The sequence below is a fragment of the Anopheles marshallii genome, chromosome 2 (genome assembly GCF_943734725.1).
Source record: "Anopheles marshallii chromosome 2, idAnoMarsDA_429_01, whole genome shotgun sequence".
NCBI lineage: Eukaryota > Metazoa > Arthropoda > Insecta > Diptera > Culicidae > Anopheles > Anopheles marshallii.
Window position 1 is genome coordinate 6,272,977 of NC_071326.1, and position 26,716 is coordinate 6,299,692.

The following is a 26,716-nucleotide window of genomic DNA, read 5'->3' on the forward strand; positions in this document are numbered from 1 at the left end:
CACCGTGCTCGTGTGTGGCGTAGGTTTTGCTAAAGAGGACGTGCCCGAGGTATGCTAAGTTTCGAGCACTAGTTCGAGCTAGCGTCGGCGACGGTTAACGGGTTTTCGGTTTGGAAAACCCGCAGCCATAAGTCTGGTTCCATTTTCTATGAACATATACCTTTTTTTTTTGTTTTTGCCTCGCTCCCCAGTTTGCTCTCCACTCGGCATTATGCGAACCTACATTGGGTGATGGCGACTGGCTGGCTCGCCGCGGCACGTCGAATGGTCAAGCATAAATATGCGAGAGCGTTGTCGTGGAGTTGTTTGTAGGTTTTTTTTTAGTCGCTAACGTCGATAAGCAAAGACTCTAGCGTAGTTCACCAAAAAACCACAACGATATCCGATTCGCAGAGCTCTTCCTGAGCACCTCGAACGAAGATTACTGAGTGTCCCCAAAAGATGCTGCGAAGCTATATTTTACTGCTTACAGTTTAATTCCACTGTGATAGAGTAGGTCGTATCATATAGCAAACATACTGAGTAATAAATAAGCTAACCTTCATAAAGTGAGCAGCTACTTTGGACAATCTTTTACCCAAGTAGAGCTGTACTCCATCGGCGATGTATTAATGTACGCTACCTTTAATACTCACAAGGTGAATAGGAGGATACAAAAAAGTAGCTCAGCGGAGGGAAAAGAGTACCACATAGCAGCTGACGGAAGTTAATCCACTACTAACTGCCTGTCGGGTGGTAAATCAGCGATCGATACAAACCTCATTACACAGTGGTGCAATAAAACTGATCCACTTGGCAACGAATCATACCACCACGCACACCAGTGGTTGAGAATTCTGACACACTAAGTGAGTGCTAATGGTAGAGCCATTTACTTCATTATACAATCGCGTATAGTTTTACACATTTTTAGAAAAAAAAAAACTCTAAAGTAATTGGTAGTGAATGCTGAAGAGAAAATCGAAAAAGGTTTCCAAACTACACGCATACACGTCGGCGTGTCGGTATAACCCGCCCAACGCACACCTAACCGGAAAAGGTGTCGAAATGTCAACTCGTCCTTCGCTCGGTGAGACCGGTGCGAAGAGGACAGATTTAATTGGACCGACTCCACTCCAACTTCCCACCCCTTGCTGTGTCCGCCGCTTGCCATTCGAATGACGTTCGCTTTTGCTGTGTATTGACTGGTGCTTGTGTAGACTTTTTTTGCAATATCTTTTTTTCCGTTCCGTGTGCTTCATGGCAGGATTAAAACCGAACTCCTTGCGAGCTCGCTATACAGCGGTGTGTCGACGAAGATCTCGCTTGCAACACGCATCCGTCAGTGACAGCTACACTAATGCGCTACCACGGCCTCAATCCATAGAGTTCACCGCAAACCCGGTCCGATAAAGGTGCTTCATGGCGTTAACAATGTAACGCGATGGCTCGGTGACCAATTCCTTAGCCGATACAAATTTTCTTCCATTCTTCCAACACTTCCGTCCGCTCAGTATTGGTGGGGGCGCGGGAGATTTGGAGCACATCGGTGCTGGACAGGTGCGGTGTGTTCCTTGCTACGGGCGAACCTGCACCGAAAGTCCTTGAAGTAAAGGCGTCCTACGCGGCACATAAAGTGTAGCACGCGTAGCCGAGAGGAAAGCTAGATCCTCACCACTACATCCATTCATTATCGTGCTGATGCAATGGCCGATCACGTCCGTCTCCCACCACTGAGCACGGTCTCTCCACGTACTGAGCATGTCGGGGCGGTGCGTCGTCGACGAGGTTCTTTAATTGGACACGGGGAGCAGCACAAAAACCTCGAAAGGTCCGTAAAAAGCCAAACGAGCTGCAGCGCTTCGAGAAGGCTCTCAAGATCTTCGATCAGGTTTCGGGGTGGAAATTTTTGCTGCGCAAAGAAAGATCGATTTGGCGCACGGTCCAGCTCCATCGCCGTGGAATTCCCCACGCGCGGAAAACATTGATATCGATAGTAATGGGGTGCCTTATAAAATAAAGCACACTCATATTTACAGCCCCATCAAACCCGTTGCGCACGTTGTCAGCAAACGCGATTCCAATTGCAAGAGGTTGAAGTGTCGCACTCACGCCAATCAGTTGGATGATCTGAACAGTTGGTCTGTTATCAAAGCGTTAAACGCTTCAGGCAGAGACGACAGTGGAGAAGTGGACGGTGAGACGTGAAAAACGGTACTCAAGACGTGGTTTGACGTTTAAAACAACACTGCACTCACGTCTGATGGGCCTGACCGTATGCGACAGCAAGCTGTTGGCCCCTATTTTAATCGGAACCTTATCGGGGTTTTGGTGTTGTGTTGCTGGTAGCCAGATCCGATGCATTCTTCAGATGAAGGAAACTGATGCTACTGCACTATCTCTCTATCACAACAGCCGTACCGGAATGTAATGCAAACCTTCATTAGCTGTGTAATCAAACAACAAAGATGCGCTTGCTCTTACAAACATTCTCTGGCAGGCAAAAAAACACACACACACTTCAACACGCACACACGAGGGGCAATACAAATACCTGGACACATTTTCACCTGCGCACGCACTTACATCGTTCTCAACACGCACATTGCCCTGCCATTCACTACCGCTTGCACCGAAGAGAGAAGGCCAAAGCCACACGCCGTAGGAATGCTCGTATGATGTACCCCGCGTTGTGGCGGTACGCCACTGTAAACCATACCAAACAGATCACAACACCACACTAGCGAACGATCGTACTGCGAGATGCGTTGTGTAGCCCTCTGTGGAAGGATTGATACACTGTTTTGCGGTAGAAACCATTACTGAACAGATCCAACAGAACAGATGTTTCTGTTTTTTGTTTTGCAACATTCTTGCCAGATCTGGCATCAGCGGACGAGGTAACAAATGGCAACTTTCTACCAGAAAGGAGAGCGGACAACCGTCCACAAACACAGGCGTGCGCGCACGTATCTTCCAAAACCCCGATCGTGCGCTACCGCGTTTCGATTTCCGAGCAATGTTTCAAGGTTTTTAGAATATTGCATTTCACTCGAGCTGTGTCGAACGGTTCACCAGACACACGTACACACGATACTTACTTCCAGCAGTAGCAGCATTCGATAGTGCTCAGTGTCCCACGGATAAGGGACAAAGATTCCACTGACAGTTGTTGTTCGATTCACTGCCAGCAAACACAACACAGCGCGTTCGTCCTTTTCCAGCACCCAAACACACACCTTATCACGGAGCCTTCGAACCTCGTACTTGGGACTGGGAAGTTTCACCCGCGGCCAAACGCACTCAAAAGCACAACGCACATCACCGTCAGATTCACGTCGTCGAACTGGCGAATTCAAAACATAAACACCGCCACGATCGCTGGCGGACCTTCGAAGTGCGATGCGTGTAGCGGTGCTTGTTGCCACTACACTCGCACAAACCCTGGCCAGCAGCACACACAATCGAACGCGGCACGTAATCGTACAAGGCGGCAGGCCTTCCCTAGCTTACAACCGTACGGGACGAGCGCGCGCGGCGAAAAATGTTAATCCACCGAACGTTTGCCGAGCATTGAGTGAGGCTCCCGCGCATAATGATGTTGAAAGCTGCGAGCGCTGGTGAGCGAAAGGAGAATTCCCCACCACCAGCGCGTATCACACACCGGCAAGCAGCAAAAACCGCCACACTGTTGTGCACGGTGTGGCGAGGATCGAACCCATCAGCAGCAGCGCTGGTAGCGATGGTCGCTTTTTACTGCTGCAGCCAAAGCCTAAAAACCGATAAAACGAGACGCAGCCATTATGCTGCACCGCTTACTCCGGCATGGGGGAAAAAAGGATGGTAAGCTGTGAAAGCTTGGCGAAAAGTATTGCAATGCGTAAGGAACCCCTTGCGCTCGGGTCAATTGTTTTCTCTGTGATGTTTGCATACGGAAACGACTTTTGTGAAATTATGCACATAAAAAACCTTCTTCTAACGTTCAGTTCTATGTTTACAAAAGATATACTTTATTACTTTATTTGTATGCTTTTGACTTATTTAATAAAATTGAATATTAATCTTTCCAAGATTGTGAATAATTGTTTTTCAATTGCAAATATGATACACTTCAACTCTTGAAATAGTTTTAGTTTTATCCGTTTTTAACAAGTTCGACAAAACCCAATCCATTATAATTATTACTTTCAGTTGCATTACAATAGATTTGCTTTTTCGAGCAAAACAACACGGCAACCACTGCACAGCCTTTCGCTCACAAACAAACGACTGCAACGACCGACACTGAACAGAAGAGACGAACCCCGTGTGAAATGTGTGTATCACTAGTGAGAAGAAATTTCTCACCTCCAACTCACCAAGTCGTTGCGAAGGTGGCCGTGGTGAAACAAGGAACTCCCTATATAGGCTGTTGCGTGAGTGAACAAGAAAGCATTAACAAAAGCTCACGCCAGTAAAAAAAGCTCCGGTTCGATTCGGTCTAGAAGGGGAAACCAATTACCTGGCTGCATTCGGTCGATCGTATTCCGGATGGTGTTCGTATGGGGATGACAATGTGTGTAATGTAGCTGTGCTGTGTGTTGCTTTGTTGTTTCGAAGACGGGAGGATGTGCGCCTTGGCAAGGCAAAAGAAACGTGCTGAGAAGGTCGTCCATGAAAGAAGCAATTTACGACCCAACACGTGAAACAGTGCAGTTGTATATGGCCATTGAGCAGAAAATGAAAAGAAATTATCCATTGTTCTTTTTTTCCTCGAAGAGAGAGAGAGAGAGAGAGAGAGAGAGAAAGAGAGAGAGAATGAAAAAATGCAAGGATATTCAGAAGATTGTTCTTAAGGTAATGGTGTGATTATTGAGTATAATTATTTATGCTATTTTTACAAATTATTTTTGAAACTTTTTAAATAAAAACCCCCTTATTTTCCCGCTGTTTATATAACAGAACCATTTAAATATATCGGAATTAAATAAACAAAGGAGAATCCAAACCCACATGACATGTTCCCGACGTGGGAAAACAAACGAATAAACACACGTTTGCAAGACGGATGCATCATAAAGCTGTGCCAAGGTAAGCGAGTTTAAGACATTTTTGTATTCCCGGCTTTTGTACATCAATTTTCACTCCCGCCAGGGGAATCCCAATTTGACGCATCCGAAAACGTTTGTTTACGTCCGTTGTGGTTTGTCGTGTTGTCTTCTTACTCCCTCACAATTTACCTTTTGCATTGCACTTTTGAGTTTATTTTCATAATTAACCCAAGGCAATGGATGATGCGATGAATTTCGAGATGTTGAATTATTTTTTTTTTATGCAGACGGGATGGGAGGTCAGTTGTCAACATTTGTTCATCAATTGTTTATTCCGAACGCATCGAATGAATGAATGTGTTTGCAGTTTGTATGAAGTTAATTTCGCAGGACAAAGATTGAAATGTAGTGACCTCGGTACGCACAAAAAACAACATTGTTCGAAAATAGTAACATTACTTTTCTCACTTACGTCGGGTGTTTATGGTCTTACACCAACTCAATTGTAAGAAAAACCTCCTTTGTCAGAGGTAAATAATACTCTTTTATTCGGGCTTGTCTTATAGTGCTTTCATTACCTTTATTTGCATTTTCCAATAAATAAGACTAAAAAAATATACACACATACATAATTCTATTGAACTTTTGCATTAAAGCAACTCATGTAATCGTAAATCATTTCCCTTCACCTGCTCTGTCCAAACCAATTCAAGCATGACACTTGTTACCACTGCTGGTAGTATCGCGATGCTTAGACCTGCCGCCTCCAATATTTCGTGTACTACTGAACGATACAATTATTTTTGCCGACCCAAATCTCCCGTCGCGTAGGCGGTTCGGAACAAAAAAGAAATCATACCCCACGAACCTCATAATGCTCAGTTCGGCATGCATCGATGATGTACTTTCCACGGTTGGGCTGTATCTTAACTTTGGTAAGAACCGTGACCTAACACATTTCACCTTGCATGCACCCGGCATAGATGGATCAGATATTCTACACACTGTCAGCCGATCGTACAAAATTCTTATCCGTCCAATCCGCTTATCCTTCCGACAATAACAATGCGACACATCTGGGAACGAACCGCACTTCATGCGGGCAGCCGTCGGTAGCAATGTGTTAACGATATGAACATGTTTAGCGGATTAGTTCACCGATGCGTTCGTCGTAATTTGATGCCTTTTCTATCGCTTCATAACGGACTAGTGGGAATTTGGATTTTCACTTATGGAAATAGGTTTTTAGGTTTTTTTCTTTATTTATCTGATTTTAATGGTTTTTTTTTACTAATTTTAAAATGGACGCCGTACCATAAACGTGACACCATACGAACAGGAACGGCTATGTACTAAATTAATAATATTGCTGGTCGTAACAAGACGTCATTCACGCTGTTCTGTTGTAGCCATAGTTTCGTAAACGTAAGCAGACTACAGTGGGCGTGTCTGTTACAATTAAATTATTTGGTTATTTAACAAATTTTAATTTAATTGTAAATTTTTGCCAAAAGTTCTAACGTTCTTGCAAATTGGGCGTTTGCGTAAGCCATGAAACGTAACCATTTTAACTGATAGAATGAAATATACCAAGGGTGGGGTATTGAACTGAATAATAGCAGAATATTCTTCTAAATTGCAATACTTCATACGATACATTTCCGTGTTGGTATACCGGAATCGGGTAATAAATTTACGGATAAATGTTTCTTTCAATACGCCTATATGTATGCAATTTACGTTACAAACAAACCCCACTTCACTAACAAACTAACCCACACTAGCCGTCTTTCCTTGTCGACTCTAAACGACATCGTTGCACTACCGATGGTAAGGTCAATGTCTCCATACTTGCCAATTTGTCGACTCTCATTGTTTTCTTTTTGCCTTCGGCTAATTACTGCTAAATTATATTAAATATACTTGAGAAGCTTATTAGCAGACCGCAGTATACCGGTTCACTCACTGTTCTCGCCACCCGCAGGTAATATGAGTATCGGTAGAAGCATTGAAAACGTTGGGATGAAACATGAAACCATCCAGCGATTCATCAGTTCCTGTAAACGCGTTCTGTGCAAATGTGTACTTGGTGCTTATTCTTCCTTGCCAATGTGCCGGAAAATGTTACCGTTAACGAGGACTTTCCCAAGCGTTTCCTTCGCACCTACATTAATCTTTCCAGCTCCTGCATACGGTCCTGCACTGTCTGCCTGTGGCCTGTGTAATTCGATTAACCCTATGCTGTGCAATAAATATCTGCAGTTTTCCACCGTTTCGCTCAAGTCGGATATCTGACTTCGGTGTGCAAACAGTTCTTCTGGTGCGAACAGAGAGTGAACAGTGTTTAGTGATACATCGTTTGGATATAGGGCCTGTTAAAAAGAGCGATCCTCCCGTAGTGAAACAGACCGCCGGGACGCTAGTTTTTAAAGTTTCTATATCTCGTTCAGTGAACGAAACAGCACGCCCCTCTCACGATGCCGTACTACGGTCCGATGCAACAGCCCGGTCTGTGGGGCCAACCGGTCTCCAATCTGACCGTGGTGGACAAGGTGCCGCCGGAAATTATGCACCTGGTCGATCCGCACTGGTATCAGTTCCCACCGATGAATCCACTGTGGCACTCGATCATTGGATTTGTGATTTTCGTACTGGGCGTTATTTCGATCATCGGCAACGGTATGGTGATCTACATCTTCTCCACCGCGAAATCGCTACGTACACCCTCGAACCTGTTCGTCGTTAATCTCGCACTGTCGGACTTTCTCATGATGGGCACGAACGCCTTCACCATGGTGTACAACTGCTGGTACGAGACCTGGTCACTGGGGCTGCTGATGTGCGATCTGTACGCATTCTTCGGATCGCTGTTCGGGTGTTGCTCCATCTGGACCATGACCATGATCGCGCTCGATCGTTACAATGTGATTGTGAAGGGTTTGGCCGGTAAACCGCTTACCAACACCGGCGCCATACTGCGCATCATCATATGCTGGGCGATCGGAGTCGTGTGGGGTATTCTGCCGATGTTGGGCTGGAACCGGTATGTACCGGAAGGTAACATGACTGCCTGCGGTACCGATTATCTCACCGACGATTGGTTCCACAAGTCGTACATTCTGGTGTACTCGGTGTTTGTATACTACATACCACTATTTACCATCATCTACTCGTACATCTTCATCATCAAGGTAGGTGGATTCTGGTTGATTTATGGAAATTATGATTTCATTGACTCTGTTTGGCACCACTGTACGCGTTATAGGCTGTCTCAGCGCACGAGAAAAACATGCGGGAACAGGCGAAACGGATGAACATTCAATCGCTGCGGTCATCCGACGATGGTAAAAGCACCGAGATGAAGCTGGCCAAAATTGCTCTCGTTACAATATCGCTCTGGTTCATGGCCTGGACACCGTACACCGTCATCAACTATACGGGAGTTTTCAAAACGGCCAACATATCACCATTGGCCACGATCTGGGGATCCGTGTTTGCCAAAGCCAATGCCGTCTACAATCCGATCGTTTACGGTATCAGCCATCCAAAGTATCGTGCCGCACTGCTGCGCCGATTCCCATCTCTTGCCTGTAGCGACACTCCTGCAGCGGACGACAAATCGCTCGCATCGGAAGCATCGGGCGTTACTCAGGACGTCAACTCAACCACAACCTAAACGCGTCTCCGGGAAACGAAAGCATGCATAGTGCATTGATGCTTGTTGTCTGCAATACAAGAACATTTAATGCTAGATGCCCAACAAACGCTTGCTTGCCGGCTGATAATTCTTATGTGTTTGTAAAGATTGTGATTCTAAACATAATATTTGTTTGCAATAAATTCCAACCTGTTAACATTCTTTACCCGTCCATGTTTTTATATTGATTTAGAATAATCTAGTTTTTAAATTATTACATATAATAAATGTAATGCATGATGAGTAATGCTCACGCAAGTAAAACTCTTTACACAGTCCGGCGTCCGTTTTACTCCACGTTCAAAGCTCAACTGATTTATTTCACGTATTTACAAGTTTGACAATTCGCTGGCAGTGTTGCCAGAAAAACAGAAAGTTGTTATTTACATTCAACAATGCAGTAGGGAAGTAGTCGTATAGCTCGAGCCTATCGTTATCGTAGCCGCCTCGCTATTTCCCGTTCGCACTATTTCTATCCTGTATCTGAAGCTTTATCTGGAATTTTAATTGCTTTAAATCAATGGAAGGAAAATGGCAATTGCAATTATTGCATTGTTATCTCGCAGAATCACTATGTTCTAAGCTATTTTACAACGAAACTGCTTCTCCTTTATATTTGGCTAAATGTTTGTATTTTTACGGCTCTTATTGGCAATCAATTTTCAATTAACGAAGCCAAATTGATTTAGCGCTAATGAACTAGTTTTGTTGAGTGGAACATATAAATGGAGGTGAGTTTACTTAGCTGATCGACAGTTAGTCGTTTGTTAGTGAAGATCTAGCTTTTACTCCTGGGACATAAAAGTACCGTAAGTAAAATCAGTAATAAAGTTTAGTTTGATTGATACGATCAAGAGAGTCAACGAAGAACATCCAAACGAACCAACGCATTTGTCTTCCAGGCGACGGTCTGGGCGCATTCGTAAAATGAACGAAAGCAGCTCCATTCCGTTATGTCACAACATCTCACTCACACTACGCTACTCACGATGTCCGCAAATCAAAACAAACCACTCGCTACACAGATTTGTTTGCGTGTCAAACTCAAGCATACACACTTTTTCAGCGCGCACGTACGCAGCAACAATACGGAAAATTTATTGACCAACTTTACCATCGGCCTTGCGAACAATTTACTAGCAAAATTGTTGTATCGTTATACGTATCCGATCCCGTCACAAGTGTTCGATAATGACGAATTGCGTTTGTATGGTACAATTCTATCGACAATTTTACAAAATGCCGCGGAGAGTGTGAGGTTGGCGGCAGCAGTACAATACAGGATCGATGAAGATTAACAACAACAGTACACAGGATGTGTAGATTTATGCGCACGTAGTAGACATATTTATTCGAATCAATCGTAACAGTGAACTTATTGCCAGTATTTCTCCCTAATAACAAACGTAGAATTACGTTCCGCATATGGCGTGCAGTACCTGCTATTTTTGATAAACTAGTCCCTCATATAGTGCAAGTTTATGCTTATACGTGGTGTTCAAGCTAACGTAACACCATGGCTGCGCTTCCACCACGCAAAAACCCGACACCTACCAAAATTTCAAAGCAACACCTAACACCATTGCAAATTTTGCTCCAGATGGGTTTTCCCAAGCATAGAGCGTGAGTACAGTACATAGCAGAATTTTCCCACGACGAAGAGTGTTGGCATTGCAAACCGAAACGAACACATCAATTTCAATGTTTTTGTATATGTTTTAGCGAAAAAGCACTGGCTGCTACCGGAAATCGTGGTGTTCAGCTCGCATCCGATTGGTTGCTCGCACACGTAAACGATCCTTTTCTGGACGAATGTGCACCGCGCGAATACATACTGTACGCATGTCCTACGGGCCCGTTTCTTCAGCAGCTGGAAAACTTTTGGGTCCAATCGAGAGAAGCGTGCGGTTGGAACGGAGCCCACAACTTTACGCCCCACATCACACTCGTTTCATTTTTCAAAGCTCCCGACGAGTGTGCCCCACAGCTGTCGAAAGCGCTGAAGGATCTAATGAACCTTCCCGGTGCTCGTATCGATCGACCGATCGGATTGGAGCTGTATACCAGCCCAAACTTTATGGGCTTTTTCGTCGCCGAGGACGATGCTAACTATCTCAAACGGCTCGCGCTACAATACGTAAAGGAAGTGTCCCAATCAAGTGAGCATTCTGCTAGTACTACAAGCCAGCTTGAACCGTACTTAAATCAACGAGTTTTGGAAAAGTTGCACACACTAATATACCTTGGCTGGTGGGATTTCCATTTATCATCCTTTCTCCCTCTCTCTGTTTCTTTCTCTTTTCTTGTTCATCTACACCTTCTTGTACATGTACCGTGACGCGGTTCGGAAAATGCGTTCACAAATGCAATTAGTAATTAGTGACACCTATGAGCAGCTAGATGCACTGGTAACCTGTTTCCCGTGGTGCGGGGGCGTAACTTCAGCTCGATGTATACCGCGTAGCAGTCGATGTAAGCAGCTGGTGATGCCGGCACCTGCCCAGTGTCTACCAATGCTTTCCGTTTGCGTTTAGTTTTACTGCCTTAGTTATTATGTTAGTATTTTTTATACCCATTTCATTCCTGTGATGTTATCACGGTGGTTCTTTTTCATTATTTGACTCCATTCTAGCGCATGCAAGACCGGTTTAGTTAGTTTACCTTCGTTGCGCCACCAGACATTATTTTGTTACCAACATAAAAAGAATGTTTTGTAATTGCAGCCATATCGCTAGAACCGCACGTCAAGTCCTTACATCTTACGTTGGCTTACCAGTTTCCGTCTGGCCAATTTAATGCTCTGAAAACTTTGGTGGAAAGTTTGGATGCATCCTGCACAGACGCCAACTGGGAACTCCGGCTGTATTCGCGCGATCCTCGCCTAGTCTCGAAGCAGGTGCACAAGGTGCTTTACCCCCATACGCCACGTGAAACGGACGAGTTGGAACTGCGTATCGGGGATTACATCTATCTGAATCCGGAAGCAATACAGGCATCCTCGGACGGTTGGGTTGAGGGTATATCGTGGCTAACCGGCACTACCGGGTATCTGCCCGAAAACTATACCGCAAGGACGGCGGAATCGGATGCGTGGACGATGCACCGCACTGTGCCATTGTGTGACACGCGTGTGCCAGACGAAATATCGGATATGGTGGACGGAGTGCCAAATACTAGTACACCAAACGTGCTGCCGGAGGCGAAAGATGGAGCATTACCTGCGTTAGGTGAGTTTGTCACCTGCGTTAGGTGAGTGAGTGATCACCACCAGTTCGTTGCTCATTTGTTGCACTTGATTCTTGCTTGACTAATTCGTCAGCATGACTCAATAATAATTGTTAACATATATATGTTACGAGTGCTCCGTACGAATCATACACACGATGAAGATAAGAAGGTTGATAAGATTTCGCACTGTCATAGCCATTCGTACATATCGGAACCCGTGTGTTTCAGTGTTGATGATTTGTTGGTTCTGTTTGTTAAAGTATTGGTATTGTATGCATCGGTAGTGCTGTGCCGTTATCATCTCTAGCGCTATTGATAGCATAGCGAAAAGCGTGTGTCGATACCGAGAAACTTTGCTTGTCTGGTAGTGTCTGGCACGGTTTGATACGCACAATGGGTTCGCTAAACGATTAAGTAAACTATACAAAATACAATTATTATTTTTTACATCCTCGAGCGATAAATCGTATTGTCGTTAATCTCAGAAAGCTCCTTAGGAGATAACAAGGTGGATGAATAATCGATATACAAAAACAAAAATTCATCCTTTTGCCAGTTCCATTTAGCTGATCGCCTACAATTCGACCATTTCTAGCGGTCGATAATGTTGACTCCTTCGCTTCAATGTGTGGTTTCACGGTCACATCACACCAAATAGCAAAGAAAACAAAAAAAAATCTTTACAGAAATGTGATACCAGTCCAGTTGGACTAACAAAAAGCGAATACAATCTCGCATTAATGGCTCTTGTTTCAGTGTCTGTAGGTCAGAGCGAATCGCAACCAGACGCGGTGGTAGTAACTTCGGACAAACCGCAACCTGCAACGGAACAACAAACGGCAGACGAACGGAACAGTGGCAAGATGTTCGGTGGTACCAAATCGATGGATGACATTCCGCTGGAAAAGTTACACGAACTGGTGAAAAAGCGCACCAACATGCAGGTGATCCCCGGCGATGAAGGTGCCCAGTCGCAAACGGCTTCGAAAACACAATCAAGTACCCGGAAGGTGTACATAATGCGTCATGGCGAACGTATCGACTTTACGTTTGGCACCTGGGTTCCGTACTGCTTTGACGAGGCAGGTAACTACATCAGAAAAGATCTGAATATGCCGAGAACGTTACCCGTACGGTAAGAGCACAACTAATAATGGTCACGAGCCGTTAAAACCCACGCTATCTTTCTTTTTGCAGTAAACCTAGCCTATGGAAGAGGGACTCACCACTGACGAACGTTGGTCGCTATCAGGCCCTGCTCGTGGGCGAAGGTATGAAGGATGCCGGAGTTCACATAGAGAAGGTGTACTGTTCTCCCTCGTTTCGATGCATTCAGACAGCCACTTCAGTGTTAGAGGGACTCGGATTAAAGGCTACCCTGCCGATCTGCATCGAGCCCGGTCTGTTCGAGTGGCTGGCGTGGTACCAGGACGGGATCCCAGAGTGGCTTTCGAACGAAGAGTTGATTGCTGCCGATTATAACATTGCTACAGACTATAAGCCCATGACAACCGCGGAAGATCTGAAAGAACAATTTCATGAGAAGCTGGGCGAATTTTATTGTCGCAATTCGGACATTGCGGAATCGATCATCAGCAGCACTGGTATGAATTCGAATATCGCTAAACCGAATCGACCGGTTACTTACTGGGTTATTCTTACATTTCACAGAGGGAAATGTGCTGATCGTTGGACACGCAACAACGCTAGACACGTGCTCGCGATTCATCATCGGGGAAAAGATACGTTCAACCAACGATATGGGTAGAATCATGCAGAAAGTTTCCTACTGCAGTTTGGCAGTAATGGAGTCGGATGGAACGGCGGGAACAGCGGGTGACGCTGATTCCAAGAACAGTGTTAAGGGCCATTGGAAACTTGCGGTACCACCATGCGATCCAGTAACGCATACTAACAACAATCGTTTCGACTACAAAGTGCTATCGGATAAGCTATAAAGCGACTCGTGACGCACGGCTATTGGGTTTTGATGCAGCAACTGGCCGTAAGAGGGCAGTGAAGTGTGAGGAGTGTTACTATAAACTATACGTTTTGCCTGTTATTTAAATACAGAATAGACTAAAACTAGGTTACGGAGTACTTGCTGTCGGTAAAGGCTTGGATGTAATATGTATATGTTTAACCCTACGTATGATGAAAGCAGTAATCACGTGTTCTTTATTGTTCCTCCTTATTGCGATCACGAAGCAATGCACGCAGCAGAAGAAAATAGCCGCTACAAACACTACTTGTAACAAACGCAAATTCGCTTGGTTTCGTACGCGAGATGAATCCCATTATGCTTTCGAAATGACAATAAGATATTAAAAGAGTATGATCTCACTTGCTCACCACATAAAAATATGCACATTTCTATTGAAATGCTACGCTTTAAGCTTAACCGATATTAACGCTTTGCCTAATGGAACTTTTGCTCATAATTTGCATACCTTGAAAGGATAAATGAATGAAAGGGGTAAAACCAAACGGTACTTTGCTCGACGGTTTACACACAGTCTTCAAAGCTCGTTTCGCTTATTAGCTTACTCAATTTATTTAAATATATAGCAAGTAAATGACAAATGTGCGCTTATGTTAGGTTAGGCTTCGTAATAAAACTGAACTTTGTCACGGTAACTTATTCGACCCAGTAGCATCCAAATAGTATTGCTGTCCCATGCCAAAAAGCTAGCAAAAACCAGGCATTAATTCTCGTCGTTGTAATAAACCAGTATTCCGTATCCCTGTTTTACTCGTCGCTATTTTGTGTTCCATAACTACTGGTTTTCATGTACTTTTGCACACGACACCATTATCGTAATATAATTGCCCGCTCACTCTTACCCACGCAGCTTGCGCCGTTTCAACCCTTCGTTCGAAAACCATTTCTGTTGACTCACACAACCATCTCGTGATTCACCACTGAAACGGTTGGTTGCGCTGGTTTTCAGAACAAAGACACAATTATTACGCAGCGATATTCAATTGTAATTCATATGGTTCATCCAACATTATTCGATGCTATGATACAATTGCAAATAAATGTCATTTTGTTTATATTATTACAGCATCTCAGTAGATATTCGAAATGTTACCAATTAAAAGATAAACACCAAGAAACCAAGATACATACCAAGAAAGACCGGTAAACATTTACACCCAAAAATAGACCGCGTTCTAGAAGCCCATAGTACAAATATAATATGCGATGTCATTCGAATGATGTTCGTTTGCATCTCTTGGTAAAGTGTTGGGGAAAATGGCGCAATGATGTAAAATCGATCGAATATTACTGTTGGGTAAATATAAAGAATTACTCGGCACATGAGTAAGCGGGCAGAGATAGGCCGATCGGATGGGACGGAAGGTGCCTGACGTCATGGAAAAAACCATTCAAACCATGGTTCGAACCACATGGTTTTCTTCTGTACAGGGTACTCACTGGTCACACCATTTCATGAGAGAAAGCGAAGGTCTATGAGTGTGTGTGCGAGTGTTTTATAAGGGATTGAGTTCCATTCGAGTTCTTTGTGAAATACCACAAAAGAACGCGTTATCTTCGGAAGCATCGGGGCTTCGTTGCAAACAAGAACCATCGAGATCGAAATGCCTGTATAGAAATATATGCACTACAGAAATGGTTTCATCATTGCAACTGCTGTGATCCCCACACAGCAGGCAAATGACTGATAACGTGCTGCAATTGTAAGCTGCTGCATGTGCATTCATGTATTGGCAAGCGATTAACAAACTTACGCGACGTTAATGTGAGAAGTACGCAGCGCCAGAAAACGAGCAGACATTAAAATACGAATCGTAAACATGGCACGTTTAAATTACTATGATACTCGTCCTGCAAAGAGACTGGGAATGAGCACATCATTTTTGTTTTGAGAATTCACATATGGGAATTTCTATTCTGTTTATTTCAAACGTTCTGTTCTACATCACCGAAATACATCAAATGGAAAGGGGAGTAACATTAAACCGCACTAACATTTTTTGTGCCGCGTTCTCCCACACACCTTTTTGGGCGCCCTTATAAAGCCTTGGCCAGGTACTCGTCGAAAATATGGATGCCCAAATCGCTGGCGCTGGGCTTAGGGTCTTTCTTGGAAGTGATGTGCTTCAGGTTGTGGATATAGCCGGCCAGATCACGTATAACGCCCGACTGGTACTCGATAATCTTCTCGTCCAAATAGTGGGCAGTATCCGGATCGTAATGGGCAACATGATTGGCACCATTGGAACCGGACACTGAGTGAGCGTGGGAAACCTTGCGATGTATGTCAAAGATTTCATTGGCCATCGTCTTCTCGTAGTCCAGCGCGAACTGCAGGGAGCTAAGCTCGTCCACATCCACAAGCTTGGTGTAATTTGTCTCGTGGTTGGTCGGTTTCACCAGGTGTCCGAATCCACCGCGGCGACTCTGGTACTTGATCAGTTCCATAGCGTCCTCCCATGCCTTGTCACTGATCTTACGGTACAACTTCTCGAACCCGGGCCGATCCAGATCGTGCTTGTTGAATGCCGACGACATGATCAGGAAATTGAACGATTTGTGCACCAGCTGGCTGGTGTACTGCTTCAAATCGTTCTCCACCGTTTTGCCGGAATCCGACAGAAAATTGTAGTACACCGGGGTACATTGCTCTGTGGGGTTGGTGATAATAAAAAGGGAACTAACAGATCAGCACACTGTGACTTGTTTTAAGGGGGCGTTACACGCAAAAGAACGATACAAACCGATTCCAGATTCGCACTGATTGACGTTAGAAACAGCCGCGAAGGCGGAAGCCACCAGCACCAAACCCAACACGACATTCATGTTTGCAATCATTGTAGCACTGTGCTCACACACTCACTGCCTGGTTGTCAAGGGCGATAATGTAGGGATGGATATGGCTGCCGAACGAGAACAGTTCGCTTTTACAATGCACACGGATTAAATAGCAGATTTTGTGAACCTTCTTGATTCGACAAAAATCTTTTCGTCGCTCGATTTGCTTATTCTGTGACCGCTAGCGAAAGGATCCGCCGCGAATTGACTCAATTTATAACGCTGGACAAGCAACGCGATTTGCGTCGTACTTCCACCAATAGTTGACACTGCTATGAATTTTCTTCGAACAGTCGAGTGACTTTTGTTCCCGTCTGTGTACGAATGTGGTGGTGTATGGTCGCTCACCAACCCATGCACACCCTGAGCGTGATGGCCGACGAGCAAAATGGAATTTACTGATTACGATGAATCAAGATCAATATCGGTGACTACGTGAAAATGGACAAGTTTCTCCTTGATCTAGATTTTATTGTTAACATCCCATTGTAGATCTTCCAGAGTCCAGCGATACTGATTTTCGAAGGTTCGTGCGCAAAACCATCAAACCATCGAAAACCATTTTGTGTCGTACACGCGATACTGGCGTGATTGTGTACGTGAGCGATAATGGTCAACCAATGCATAAAATCACCCGAGAGCGCATTTCGTGAGAACAATACGTAGCAAACCGTGAACGAGTGAAGTGCGCGCTTGTCATTGAAAGCAAGCAATTTCTCGTCAAGTCTGTACACTTCCGCAAGGAAAGTTAAACAAATTTTTAACCTCAGTGTTGCACCCCGGGTAAAGCTGTCGTCCTTCTGTGCCAGTGCGTATAAAGGCCTGACAACTTACGTCTTATTTACACTAAACGAGCTCAAGCCTAATCTACGTGAGTGCGGCGGGGGAAACACTTGGGACAGTTTTGTTTGCAAGTGTTCATCGATCTCGTCTTTTGTTGCCGCTTTTCTGTGTTCTCTGTACGGATTGTAATTTAAGCGTTATATTTGCAGTTTTCCACTGTCTCATCGCACAGCCATAACTAGGAAATGATGAAATCGATCTTCTTTGGCATCGTTACCCTGATGTTTGCGGCTGTTATCATGCAGCAGGAGCAAGCCTCTGCACAGGGGACCGACCCGAAACTTTCCTCAAGTAAGTTGAGGCCAGCAGTGCCTTTAGTATGGTAGAAATGAGTTAAAGTAGAATCGCAATTAAAAATATTGATACGACGTAATATTGGACATTTCTATTGGAACGGCCTCGCTGCACTTCATGTTGAATGTTGTTCCGAGAGTTTTGCCTGTGGGTGTGTTGGTGGTAACTCAGCACAACTACCATCAACGTGAGTTCCGGTGCGAGTGTGTGCGAAACAAAAATGGTTGAGTTCTTTGTTTTGATTCCGGTAGATACACTCATACAGCTGATGGATGCAAACAAAAAAAAACACACACACACACACACATCCTTCAGACATATCCCGCTGTGATTACGCGAAGAATTCCATCGAAACGACGGGTGTGGACAAAATATTGACCATATCCGTTAATGATACAGCCTTTTGTATCATAATTGAGCTTTCATTCGTTTACTTTTTTTTTCACTTTCCGTCTAGTGCATTATAAATTGTATAACATGTCAGCTTAATTCATGCTTATTGTATCGTTTGGATGTTTTTTTTTTCGTCCAGGCACCGACGAGTGGGATTTCATGGACAAAAAATGTTCCGATAAGCTGCATGATCAGATAAAAAAGGAGTTCAATGCTGCGATCTTCTACATGCAGTTCGCTGCCTACTTCTCCCAGTATAAGGTGAACTTGCCTGGGTTCGAGAATTTCTTCTTCCACGCGGCCTCGGAAGAGCGAGAGCATGGCATGAAGCTAATCGAGTATGCACAGATGCGCGGACAAAAGCCGATTAACAGCACAAATTTCAAGCTTGAATTCGTAAGTTGCCATACGTTCATCGGTACGACATTGCTTCGAACTTATTAGTCCACAAAATTCTTATATCCATATTTGCCAGGCGCTACTATATAGTGATACGCTACCGGACCCGGATACGCAGGAAACACAGGAAACGGAAAAGAAATCGGCGGGACTGAGCGCTCTGGAGAAGGCCCTTCGTAAGGAACAGGAGGTGACCTCGAGCATCCGCGAGCTGATCAAAATCTGTGAGCAAGATCACAACGATTACCATCTGGTAGACTACCTGACGGGAGAATTCCTGGAAGAACAGCACCAGGGACAGCGCGATCTGGCCGGAAAGATCGCCATGTTGAAGAAGCTGTTGGTCACGAACAAAAAGCTGGGCGAGTTTATGTTCGACAAACAGAACATGTAAACTGCATTCATGAAGGATAGCATAACCACCTTCTGCAATAACGCATTAGGTTTGGATTCCCGTGATGATGGTGTGCTAGAGATGAAACTTCAATAAAAAAAACATGATAAGATTTAAATCCGTTGTTGCTAACGCTGTACAATGAGCGCAGCATGTACTTGAAATCGGCTGGCAAGCTTGGGCTTTGGATGGAACATCAGGTGTTTGCATTGTGATAACTTTTGTTTACCGCAGGTTTTGAATTCCACTGTCACATCATTAGAGAGTAGGATGCAGTGTCGGTCGTTGAAAATTGAAATAAAACTATATATATAATCTCTTCGAGTACAGATGATTGAACAAATGGAAAGAAAGAATATTCGACGTGAGTTGTGTGTTGGAAATGTTTAAATAATTTTCCTTAAAGTTCGTTAACGTCAATCTAGTTTAGAAGTATAAAAATATTTTGTAAAACTACTTCGCAAACCAAATGGTATTTAACTCTTACGACATTTTGCAATTTCATATTTATTTTGCCTGTATTACGAAAACAGAACCTTCTGTAAGGTGTTTTTCAATACGCAGGCGCATGAAAAAAGGAGAACTGGAGATAGTAAACGCAAAGTTTGATTTCGGGTTTATATCACAGCTGCCTCCTGCAGTGGTTTTCAGGTTCTTACCTCAGCAAGCAATAGTTGAAAAGTGTGTTTTTCACGTTTCTAGATAAATGTTCTTAGTATTCCATCACACAGTGGACTTAGTATTCCGTTCAAAGCAATTGCACGTGCTGTTAGAACGTTTGTATTGTCATTGTACTTTGCTGTTTTCTCAAGTTTCTTTTCATATGTTTAAGTATCGGTCATACGTTTGTATTTTCCAACAATGCCATAAAGCGTGTTGAGTCTAATAGCAACAAATTCAATTAATCTAATGCCTAGCCGCCCTAGAATCTATCAATCAGCATCGAGCAGAAGTATTTTGCGGAATTTGCTAAACAGTGCGCTATGCAATGAATGGATCTTCGTTGTACAGGATGCACCGTCCGGAATGAAGAGACAAAGCAGAAACCTATTTGAGCAAGCATAAACGAAATTGAACCAGTGCCCAACTCCGTCAGCCATGAAGCGACAAAACATTCGCACACTTTCGCTGGTGGTGTGTACGTTCACTTATCTATTGATAGGAGCAGCCGTATTCGATGCACTGGAATCAGAAACCGAAGCTCGCCGATGGGAGTTTTTGAAAAGTAAGACTAAACGGCCCCATGATAACGGGCCACAGGTATGTCTGTACATCATGAGGTGTCTTTTCCCTATCTTTTCTCCTTTCAGGCGTAAAGGCCAACTTTGTCGCCAAGTATAATATCACACAGGAGGATTACCATATGATCGAAATAGTGATCACGGAGAACAAACCGCACAAAGCGGGACCCCAGTGGAAGTTTGCCGGTGCGTTCTACTTCGCTACGGTCGTGCTGGCAATGATTGGGTACGGCCACTCGACGCCGGTCACTATCGGCGGGAAAGCGTTCTGCATGGCGTACGCGATGGTCGGCATTCCGCTGGGGCTCGTCATGTTCCAAAGCATTGGCGAACGTTTGAACAAGTTTGCCTCGGTTGTAATTCGCCGCGCGAAAAAATATCTGCGCTGCCAGCAAACGGAAGCTACCGAGATGAACCTGATGCTTGCAACGGGATTACTTTCGTCGGTTATTATTACGACCGGAGCGGCTGTGTTTTCACGCTACGAAGGATGGAGCTATTTCGACAGCTTTTACTACTGCTTTGTAACACTGACGACGATCGGTTTCGGTGACTATGTGGCGCTCCAAAACGATCAGGCGCTGATCAACAAACCTGGTTACGTGGCGCTCAGTTTAGTCTTCATTCTTTTTGGACTAGCGGTGGTAGCGGCCAGCATTAATCTGCTAGTGCTGCGTTTCATGACCATGTACGTATCCGTTTCGTATCCGAGGAGCCTTCTTTCTACTTCGTTATTCAATTGATTATTCCTTCCGATTTTTATACACCTTCAGGAATGCGGAAGACATTCGACGGGAAGAGGCTGAGATGCAATCGTCGGTCGATGGGCTCACAACATACGAATGTGAATCGACGGGGAAGTTGCTTTCCTGTGCGAATCTGAACTACTGCTCCGAGATCGAGGAGGAAGACACTTCCGTTTGTTCGTGTACCTGTCTCGGGGGCAACAGTTTTACAACGCACGAACACGAATTTTTACTCGATCAGGGATATCATCCAGCAGATATCATCACAAGTACTATCAGCCTTAAGCGCATGTCGATCTAACAAACAGCAGTTAGTACGCCTCGCAAGAACATACCTGTGTAGAAACGATATAGGTAGAAATCATGGGTCAATGAGAGATGATCTGGAAAATGTTTTATTTTTCGCATGCTCCATGCATCCAGTCCAGAGTAGCTAGAATCCCAAAATGTTTTCAATTTTATTCGTGCCAAATAATTACAAACATGTGTCCAAAATACGGTTTTTACTTTAGCATTATTCCGTTCCTTCCATTTTAACGTTTCTCAATGTAAAATCCACTTGAAGTAATGTGAAATAAAAGAAAATAACAAACGCTCGGTGTATCAATTTCAGATACGGCGATAATATTCAGTTTTAAATAGAATTTCTTTTCAAATCTCGTGATTATGATTTTTTTGGTTTCAAGATGACATCCTTCCCATGTTTAACACGATGTGCTGTCTACTTCGGCTCTTTTTGTTGGCAAACCGCTGCGGCGGTTTTGTATTTCTACGAACTCAACTCTGGGTAATAACTTCATCATGAGTATGACGGAATCATTCCAAAACACCCACAGTCGTGTAGAGTTGTGCTCCTTAATTACGTTTAACTAAATCTCGTCTTGTTTTCGATCATTTGCAGCACTTATCAGTGCTGATTGTAGGTTCTATTTGCCTTTTGATAAACCGAATAGATTCCTTTCCTTTCAACCAACACAAAGAAGCGTACGCTGCGAACCGTCCCGTTTTATTTGTAGGTAGGAAAAATCAATAATTCCTTTAAACCCGGACCCCCCACCCACATTTGTGTGTCATTCGCGTCGGCTAAAATAACACTTTACACAACCCAATTTACACCACCCATCCCATCAGTGGCCCGCGGCGTTGCAAACGGCCGACAATGTTTTGCAATGTCCCTAACCGTGGCCGATACGACGACACCAGCTGAAACAGTACCATCATCAACGGAGGAACGCAACAACAACAAGAGTGTGCGACAGCAGCCGATTACTCTAATTTTGCCCACCAGCGGTAAGCTGTTTTTCGAGAAAAAGCAAGAGTTCCAACTTTGCAAACCACAGCTGCTCCCACTGAAGTCGTTCAGTTTGGAGAAGTTGGAAAGAATGCACCAAGAAGCGCAGCGACAGTTGCAGGAAACTCGTGCCCGAACCGCTGCTGCGAAGACCGGCAATAACTTCTAAAATACACGCGAGCAATCACGCACGTACATCATACGTATCACCAGTATTCTTCCGGCAATATGGCCTATCTGCTAGTGTTCTCGATCTGTTTGGCATTGCTATTGGCCTCCATATCACTCTATCGGTACGGCTGCATTCAACGGCAGCATCCAATAGTGACTTTTTCCGTACTGACGGCGTGGAGTTTCTCGTTCCTTATCGTATTCACGATTCCACTGGATGTCACATCGGTGAGTAAGCGAGTCAGATCAGTCAGATCGTTATCACTAATGAAAAAGTTTCCCAACACCCTCTGCAACCCTTCCAGACCGTGTACCGTCAATGCCTGCAGGAGCACAACATCACCAGTAATGGCTCGAACAATGACGGACCCGACGCAATCTGTCAGCGACCGTGGGGTATGGTGGAGGAGGAAGTGTTCCCCAACTTGTGGCGCATTATCTACTGGTCATCGCAGTTCCTTACGTGGTTGATTATGCCGCTGATGCAGTCCTACCTGAAGGCAGGCGACTTTACGATCAAGGGTAAATTACGATCTGCACTGGTAGATAACGCCATTTACTACGGCACGTATCTGTTTATCTGTGGAATACTGCTGATTTATCTCGCACTACAACCGGGCATTTCGCTCGACTGGCAGAAGCTAAAAGCGATCGCATCTTCCGCCTCGAACACATGGGGCTTGTTTTTGCTCGTGCTGTTGCTAGGTTACGCACTGGTCGAAGTGCCCCGCAGTCTCTGGAACAACTCGAAACCGGGCTTTACATTGCAATATGCCTACTTTAAGCTATCCAAGCTTAGCTCAGAAAAGGCGGAAGCCGAAGAGAACGTGGATGATGTGCTGGAAAGCTTACAGTCCGCCAGCCGAGCGATTCCACCCCGACACGAGTTGCGCCCAGCACTGGAAACCATCATACGCAAGGTGCCTACCGAGCTGATGGAGCGGGCTAGTCGCATCAGCCGAGAAGATGGTTCCCCGATGGCGATACCGTCGGAGAAGGCACTGGTACGACTGCATCGGCAGGTGATCAAATCCCTGCAAACCCTACAACGCACCGAAGCCCTGTGGAGCGTTCAGGTTAACAGAGTGCTACACCTGGAGGATGTGGCCAAGAATGCCGTATCACTAGATCATCGCTTTAAGAGCGAATTTCCTAAGCATCGGGTTGGATTTGCGCGGGCCATGTACAGCCCAACGATAGATTGGTACTGGGAGTGTGTGGTTAAAGCACCGTTCCTGAAAGCGTTAGCCGTAATTACGGCATTCCTTTCGTTCATGGTTGTTTGGAGCGAGCTGACGTTCTTCAACCGCCAACCGGTGCTCTCGATCTTTGCCAACGTGCTAAACGTGGCGAAAGGGAGCTACGATTTCGTCACGATCGAGATCTTCTCCATGCTGACGTTATGCTATCTATGCTATTGCGCATATTCGACCGTGTTTCGCATTAAATTCCTGAATCTTTACTATCTGGCCGCGCACCATCAAACGAACGAGTACAGTCTGATCTTTAGCGGCATGTTGTTGTGTCGATTGACGCCACCGATGTGTCTCAACTTCCTCGGCATGATACACATGGACTCGCACATCATCAAGGAGCGGGTGCTCGAGACCCACTACACACAGATCATGGGTCACATGGATGTGTTGGGGATCATTTCGGATGGCTTCAATATCTACTTCCCGATGGTGATGTTGGCGTTCTGTCTCGCTACCTGGTTCTCGCTCGGAAGCCGTGCACTGAACGCACTCGGATTTCAGCAGTTTATGCTAAATGAAACCATCGCCGTCGAACTGGTTCAGGAGGGAAAGGATTTGATTGTGCGTGAAAAACGTAAACGGCAGAGGGCGGAAGATGCGATGGCCCGAAGGCGAGATAACATTTTGGGTCAAATCGCTAGAGATGGTGCGGTGGGCGGAGTGGGACATAGCGGCCCGGGCACAGGAAATGGTGGCGGTTCGAATGGAAATGGTTCTGGTGGAGGTGGTATACTGTCGAAGTACAAATCCCGGCATCTTGATACCGTTGGACCGAATGACGATCTGGTCGGCCATGGAGATCGTTTGGACTACAGTACAACCGGAAGCGGCGTTAGAGGGTTGGACGATATTAACCTCTCCTTGTCGCAGGAAATTAACGAACGATTCGGTGTGAGTACGGGCGTTTCCGTAGGGTTTAAGGGATACGGTACCACGTACGAAGACGACGATAGCCGCATGGGAAGCGTTGGCCGTTCTGGACCCAAACCGAAAGGACTGTTCGATGATGTTTAATCGTTTGTGAGGGTATTCTAATTTATGGTAGTATAGTTTCCGTTCCATTCCTACGTTTCCCAAATTGTTCATCGTTTGCTATTCAATTTTATTGTGCATGACTGGTATTTTGTGCGGGTGTGTTTCCTAGCGCAACACACATTTAAACTCATACGTTATAACGTTTTAAACTAGGATGTTTTAACTATAGAAGTCGATTGTACCACACTAACTGAAGCAAGAGATAACACATAACATGTATTGATGTGAAGGAAAGGAAGAGATTCAAGCACCTTTGAAACCCATGAGACTCAAGAACTCATAGTCAGAACGGATGTCTTCAGAAAAGACGATACATTCTCGTGGTACGCTGCTTTGCTAAGTACAGCATATATACAAGAAGCAACAAAAACACACACACTCCACTTGCAAGCGCTAATGTAGCACTAGTAAACATGAAATGTACTGTGTATGAGTTTAGGAAACACATTATGTATTAAATATGCTGGCACATTTGCGCTGTATAAATAGTAGTGTAATAATTGCACCTAATTGAATAAAGGATTCATAAAGACTAGTAGAGTGTAATCGAAAAAATTTGCGGACAGTTAGCTAATGATATTGAGAGAAACACACCGGAGTTGAGAGATTGAATGGAAAGTTTACTTTGTTAAATAATATCCCTCGTTTTGTATGCACTTTTCCCACCGTTCCGGTAACTGTTGTAATCCTCGTCTGAAAAACGAACCATCTTTGGTGCTAAACCAATTGTCTAGCCAGCTGTGTATGTTTTCTAACGAAGCGAATCGTTGATTAGAGAGAGCAAGTCCCAGCACGGGGAATAGATGGTAATTGGAAGGCAGCAAATCCGGCGAGTTAGCCACGTGTGGTAACATTTCCCACTTGAACGTTGAGATCGTATCCTGCACCGGGTTTCCTGTGTGGGCTGGAACGTTGTCATGAAGCAATACAATTTTCTTGCTATCATTCTGACCTTCGGGCCGTTTCTCTCGTAGCGCCTGTTCCAATGTAATCAGCTGGTGCTGATACCGTTGTGCGGTGACGATTTCACCTGGCTTTAACAGCTCATAATAGATCACACCTTCCTGATCCCACCAAACGCACAGCCTCGTTTTCTGTGCATATCGATTCGGTCCTGACGCGAGTATGGATGGATCGCTTGGTTCCGAGCTGGATTTTTTACGCTTTGGATTTTCGAAATAAATCCATTTCTCACCCCCGCTCACGATGCGTCGCAGAAAGGGCTTCCGGGCATGTCTTGCAAGCAGCAATTCGCATATGGTTTTACGCTTCTCCTGCTGCCTATCGTTAAGATCGCGCGGAACCCATTTCCCACCCCTGTGAATCCGTCGCATGGCTTTTAGACGCACGGAAATGGATTCGCGCGTTACTTCCAACCGGTCCGCGAGCTGCTGTTGCGTTTGGCAATCATCTTCGTCCAGCAAAGTCTGCAAATCGCTGTCGTCGAACTTTTTGGTTGGTCTTCCACGGTCCTTGTTCTGCATGTCGAAATCGCCACGCTTGAACTTCCGAAACCATTCGGCGCACTGTGTCTTTCCCAGCGCATGTTTACCATAAGTTTCCACAAGCAATCGATGCGCCTCAGTAGCGGTTTTATTCAGATGGTAAAAATGTAGCAGCGATGTTCGCAAATGGTATTTCTTGGGCACAAAGGTGGACATTTCTTACGACACATAACATTCAAGCGTATTGGTATGTCCTTGGTAAGCGAATAAACAAATCGAGATTAAATTAAAACATAAACAAACTTTGACTGTTCTGTTGTTTGGATGTATTGTTTCCCCTAGAAGAAGATCGGCGTTCTTTAATTATCTTGGTTCTTAAGAAATATCGTTAAACTGAGCGTAGCTTCCCCATAACTACGAAAAAAAATACCAAT

At 44.7% G+C, this 26,716-nt stretch overlaps 7 protein-coding genes across 7 annotated transcripts; 6 read left to right on the top strand and 1 right to left on the bottom strand.

The window, feature by feature from the left end:
* The first annotated feature begins 7,486 nt into the window (after window positions 1-7,486).
* LOC128718967 (opsin-1-like) lies at window positions 7,487-8,685 on the top strand. The gene is made up of 2 exons (XM_053812585.1): window positions 7,487-8,200; window positions 8,275-8,685. Exons 1-2 carry the CDS (start codon window positions 7,487-7,489, stop codon window positions 8,683-8,685), a joined length of 1,125 nt encoding a protein of 374 aa, XP_053668560.1.
* A 1,537-nt stretch (window positions 8,686-10,222) lies between these two features.
* On the top strand, window positions 10,223-13,892 carry LOC128709719 (protein UBASH3A homolog). Its single transcript, XM_053804729.1, has 7 exons — window positions 10,223-10,329; window positions 10,429-10,865; window positions 11,080-11,178; window positions 11,430-11,933; window positions 12,691-13,069; window positions 13,132-13,538; window positions 13,606-13,892. Exons 1-7 carry the CDS (start codon window positions 10,223-10,225, stop codon window positions 13,890-13,892), a joined length of 2,220 nt encoding a protein of 739 aa, XP_053660704.1.
* Window positions 13,893-15,973: 2,081 nt separating this feature from the next.
* On the bottom strand, window positions 15,974-16,774 carry LOC128718968 (soma ferritin). Its single transcript, XM_053812586.1, has 2 exons — window positions 16,681-16,774; window positions 15,974-16,587 (listed from the first exon to the last, which is right to left on the bottom strand). Exons 1-2 carry the CDS (start codon window positions 16,772-16,774, stop codon window positions 15,974-15,976), a joined length of 708 nt encoding a protein of 235 aa, XP_053668561.1.
* A 1,028-nt stretch (window positions 16,775-17,802) lies between these two features.
* On the top strand, window positions 17,803-19,097 carry LOC128708643 (ferritin subunit). Its single transcript, XM_053803621.1, has 3 exons — window positions 17,803-17,908; window positions 18,444-18,700; window positions 18,822-19,097. The coding sequence occupies exons 1-3, from the start codon at window positions 17,803-17,805 to the stop codon at window positions 19,095-19,097; spliced, it is 639 nt and encodes a 212-aa protein (XP_053659596.1).
* Window positions 19,098-20,195: 1,098 nt separating this feature from the next.
* Window positions 20,196-21,385, top strand: LOC128719084 (potassium channel subfamily K member 9). Its single transcript, XM_053812705.1, has 3 exons — window positions 20,196-20,322; window positions 20,408-21,026; window positions 21,112-21,385. The coding sequence occupies exons 1-3, from the start codon at window positions 20,196-20,198 to the stop codon at window positions 21,383-21,385; spliced, it is 1,020 nt and encodes a 339-aa protein (XP_053668680.1).
* An 868-nt stretch (window positions 21,386-22,253) lies between these two features.
* On the top strand, window positions 22,254-22,544 carry LOC128708090 (BBSome-interacting protein 1). Its single transcript, XM_053803048.1, has one exon. The coding sequence runs from the start codon at window positions 22,254-22,256 to the stop codon at window positions 22,542-22,544; it is 291 nt and encodes a 96-aa protein (XP_053659023.1).
* Window positions 22,545-22,603: 59 nt separating this feature from the next.
* Window positions 22,604-24,816, top strand: LOC128708039 (LMBR1 domain-containing protein 2 homolog). The gene is made up of 2 exons (XM_053802997.1): window positions 22,604-22,774; window positions 22,852-24,816. Exons 1-2 carry the CDS (start codon window positions 22,604-22,606, stop codon window positions 24,814-24,816), a joined length of 2,136 nt encoding a protein of 711 aa, XP_053658972.1.
* Window positions 24,817-26,716: the final 1,900 nt, after the last annotated feature.

Coding starts and splice junctions, on each gene's coding strand:
- LOC128718967 (XM_053812585.1), top strand. CDS start 7,487: ATGCCGTACTACGGTCCGATGCAACAGCCCGGTCTGTGGGGCCAACCG. Junction 8,201..8,274: donor CGTACATCTTCATCATCAAG/GTAGGTGGATTC, acceptor TACGCGTTATAG/GCTGTCTCAGCGCACGAGAA.
- LOC128709719 (XM_053804729.1), top strand. CDS start 10,223: ATGGCTGCGCTTCCACCACGCAAAAACCCGACACCTACCAAAATTTCA. Junction 10,330..10,428: donor GGTTTTCCCAAGCATAGAGC/GTGAGTACAGTA, acceptor TATATGTTTTAG/CGAAAAAGCACTGGCTGCTA. Junction 13,539..13,605: donor ATCGATCATCAGCAGCACTG/GTATGAATTCGA, acceptor TACATTTCACAG/AGGGAAATGTGCTGATCGTT.
- LOC128718968 (XM_053812586.1), bottom strand. CDS start 16,774: ATGATTGCAAACATGAATGTCGTGTTGGGTTTGGTGCTGGTGGCTTCC. Junction 16,588..16,680: donor TCAGTGCGAATCTGGAATCG/GTTTGTATCGTT, acceptor CCAACCCCACAG/AGCAATGTACCCCGGTGTAC.
- LOC128708643 (XM_053803621.1), top strand. CDS start 17,803: ATGATGAAATCGATCTTCTTTGGCATCGTTACCCTGATGTTTGCGGCT. Junction 17,909..18,443: donor CGACCCGAAACTTTCCTCAA/GTAAGTTGAGGC, acceptor TTTTTCGTCCAG/GCACCGACGAGTGGGATTTC. Junction 18,701..18,821: donor CAAATTTCAAGCTTGAATTC/GTAAGTTGCCAT, acceptor CCGGATACGCAG/GAAACACAGGAAACGGAAAA.
- LOC128719084 (XM_053812705.1), top strand. CDS start 20,196: ATGAAGCGACAAAACATTCGCACACTTTCGCTGGTGGTGTGTACGTTC. Junction 20,323..20,407: donor CCGATGGGAGTTTTTGAAAA/GTAAGACTAAAC, acceptor TTCTCCTTTCAG/GCGTAAAGGCCAACTTTGTC. Junction 21,027..21,111: donor GTGCTGCGTTTCATGACCAT/GTACGTATCCGT, acceptor ATACACCTTCAG/GAATGCGGAAGACATTCGAC.
- LOC128708090 (XM_053803048.1), top strand. CDS start 22,254: ATGTCCCTAACCGTGGCCGATACGACGACACCAGCTGAAACAGTACCA.
- LOC128708039 (XM_053802997.1), top strand. CDS start 22,604: ATGGCCTATCTGCTAGTGTTCTCGATCTGTTTGGCATTGCTATTGGCC. Junction 22,775..22,851: donor TTCCACTGGATGTCACATCG/GTGAGTAAGCGA, acceptor CAACCCTTCCAG/ACCGTGTACCGTCAATGCCT.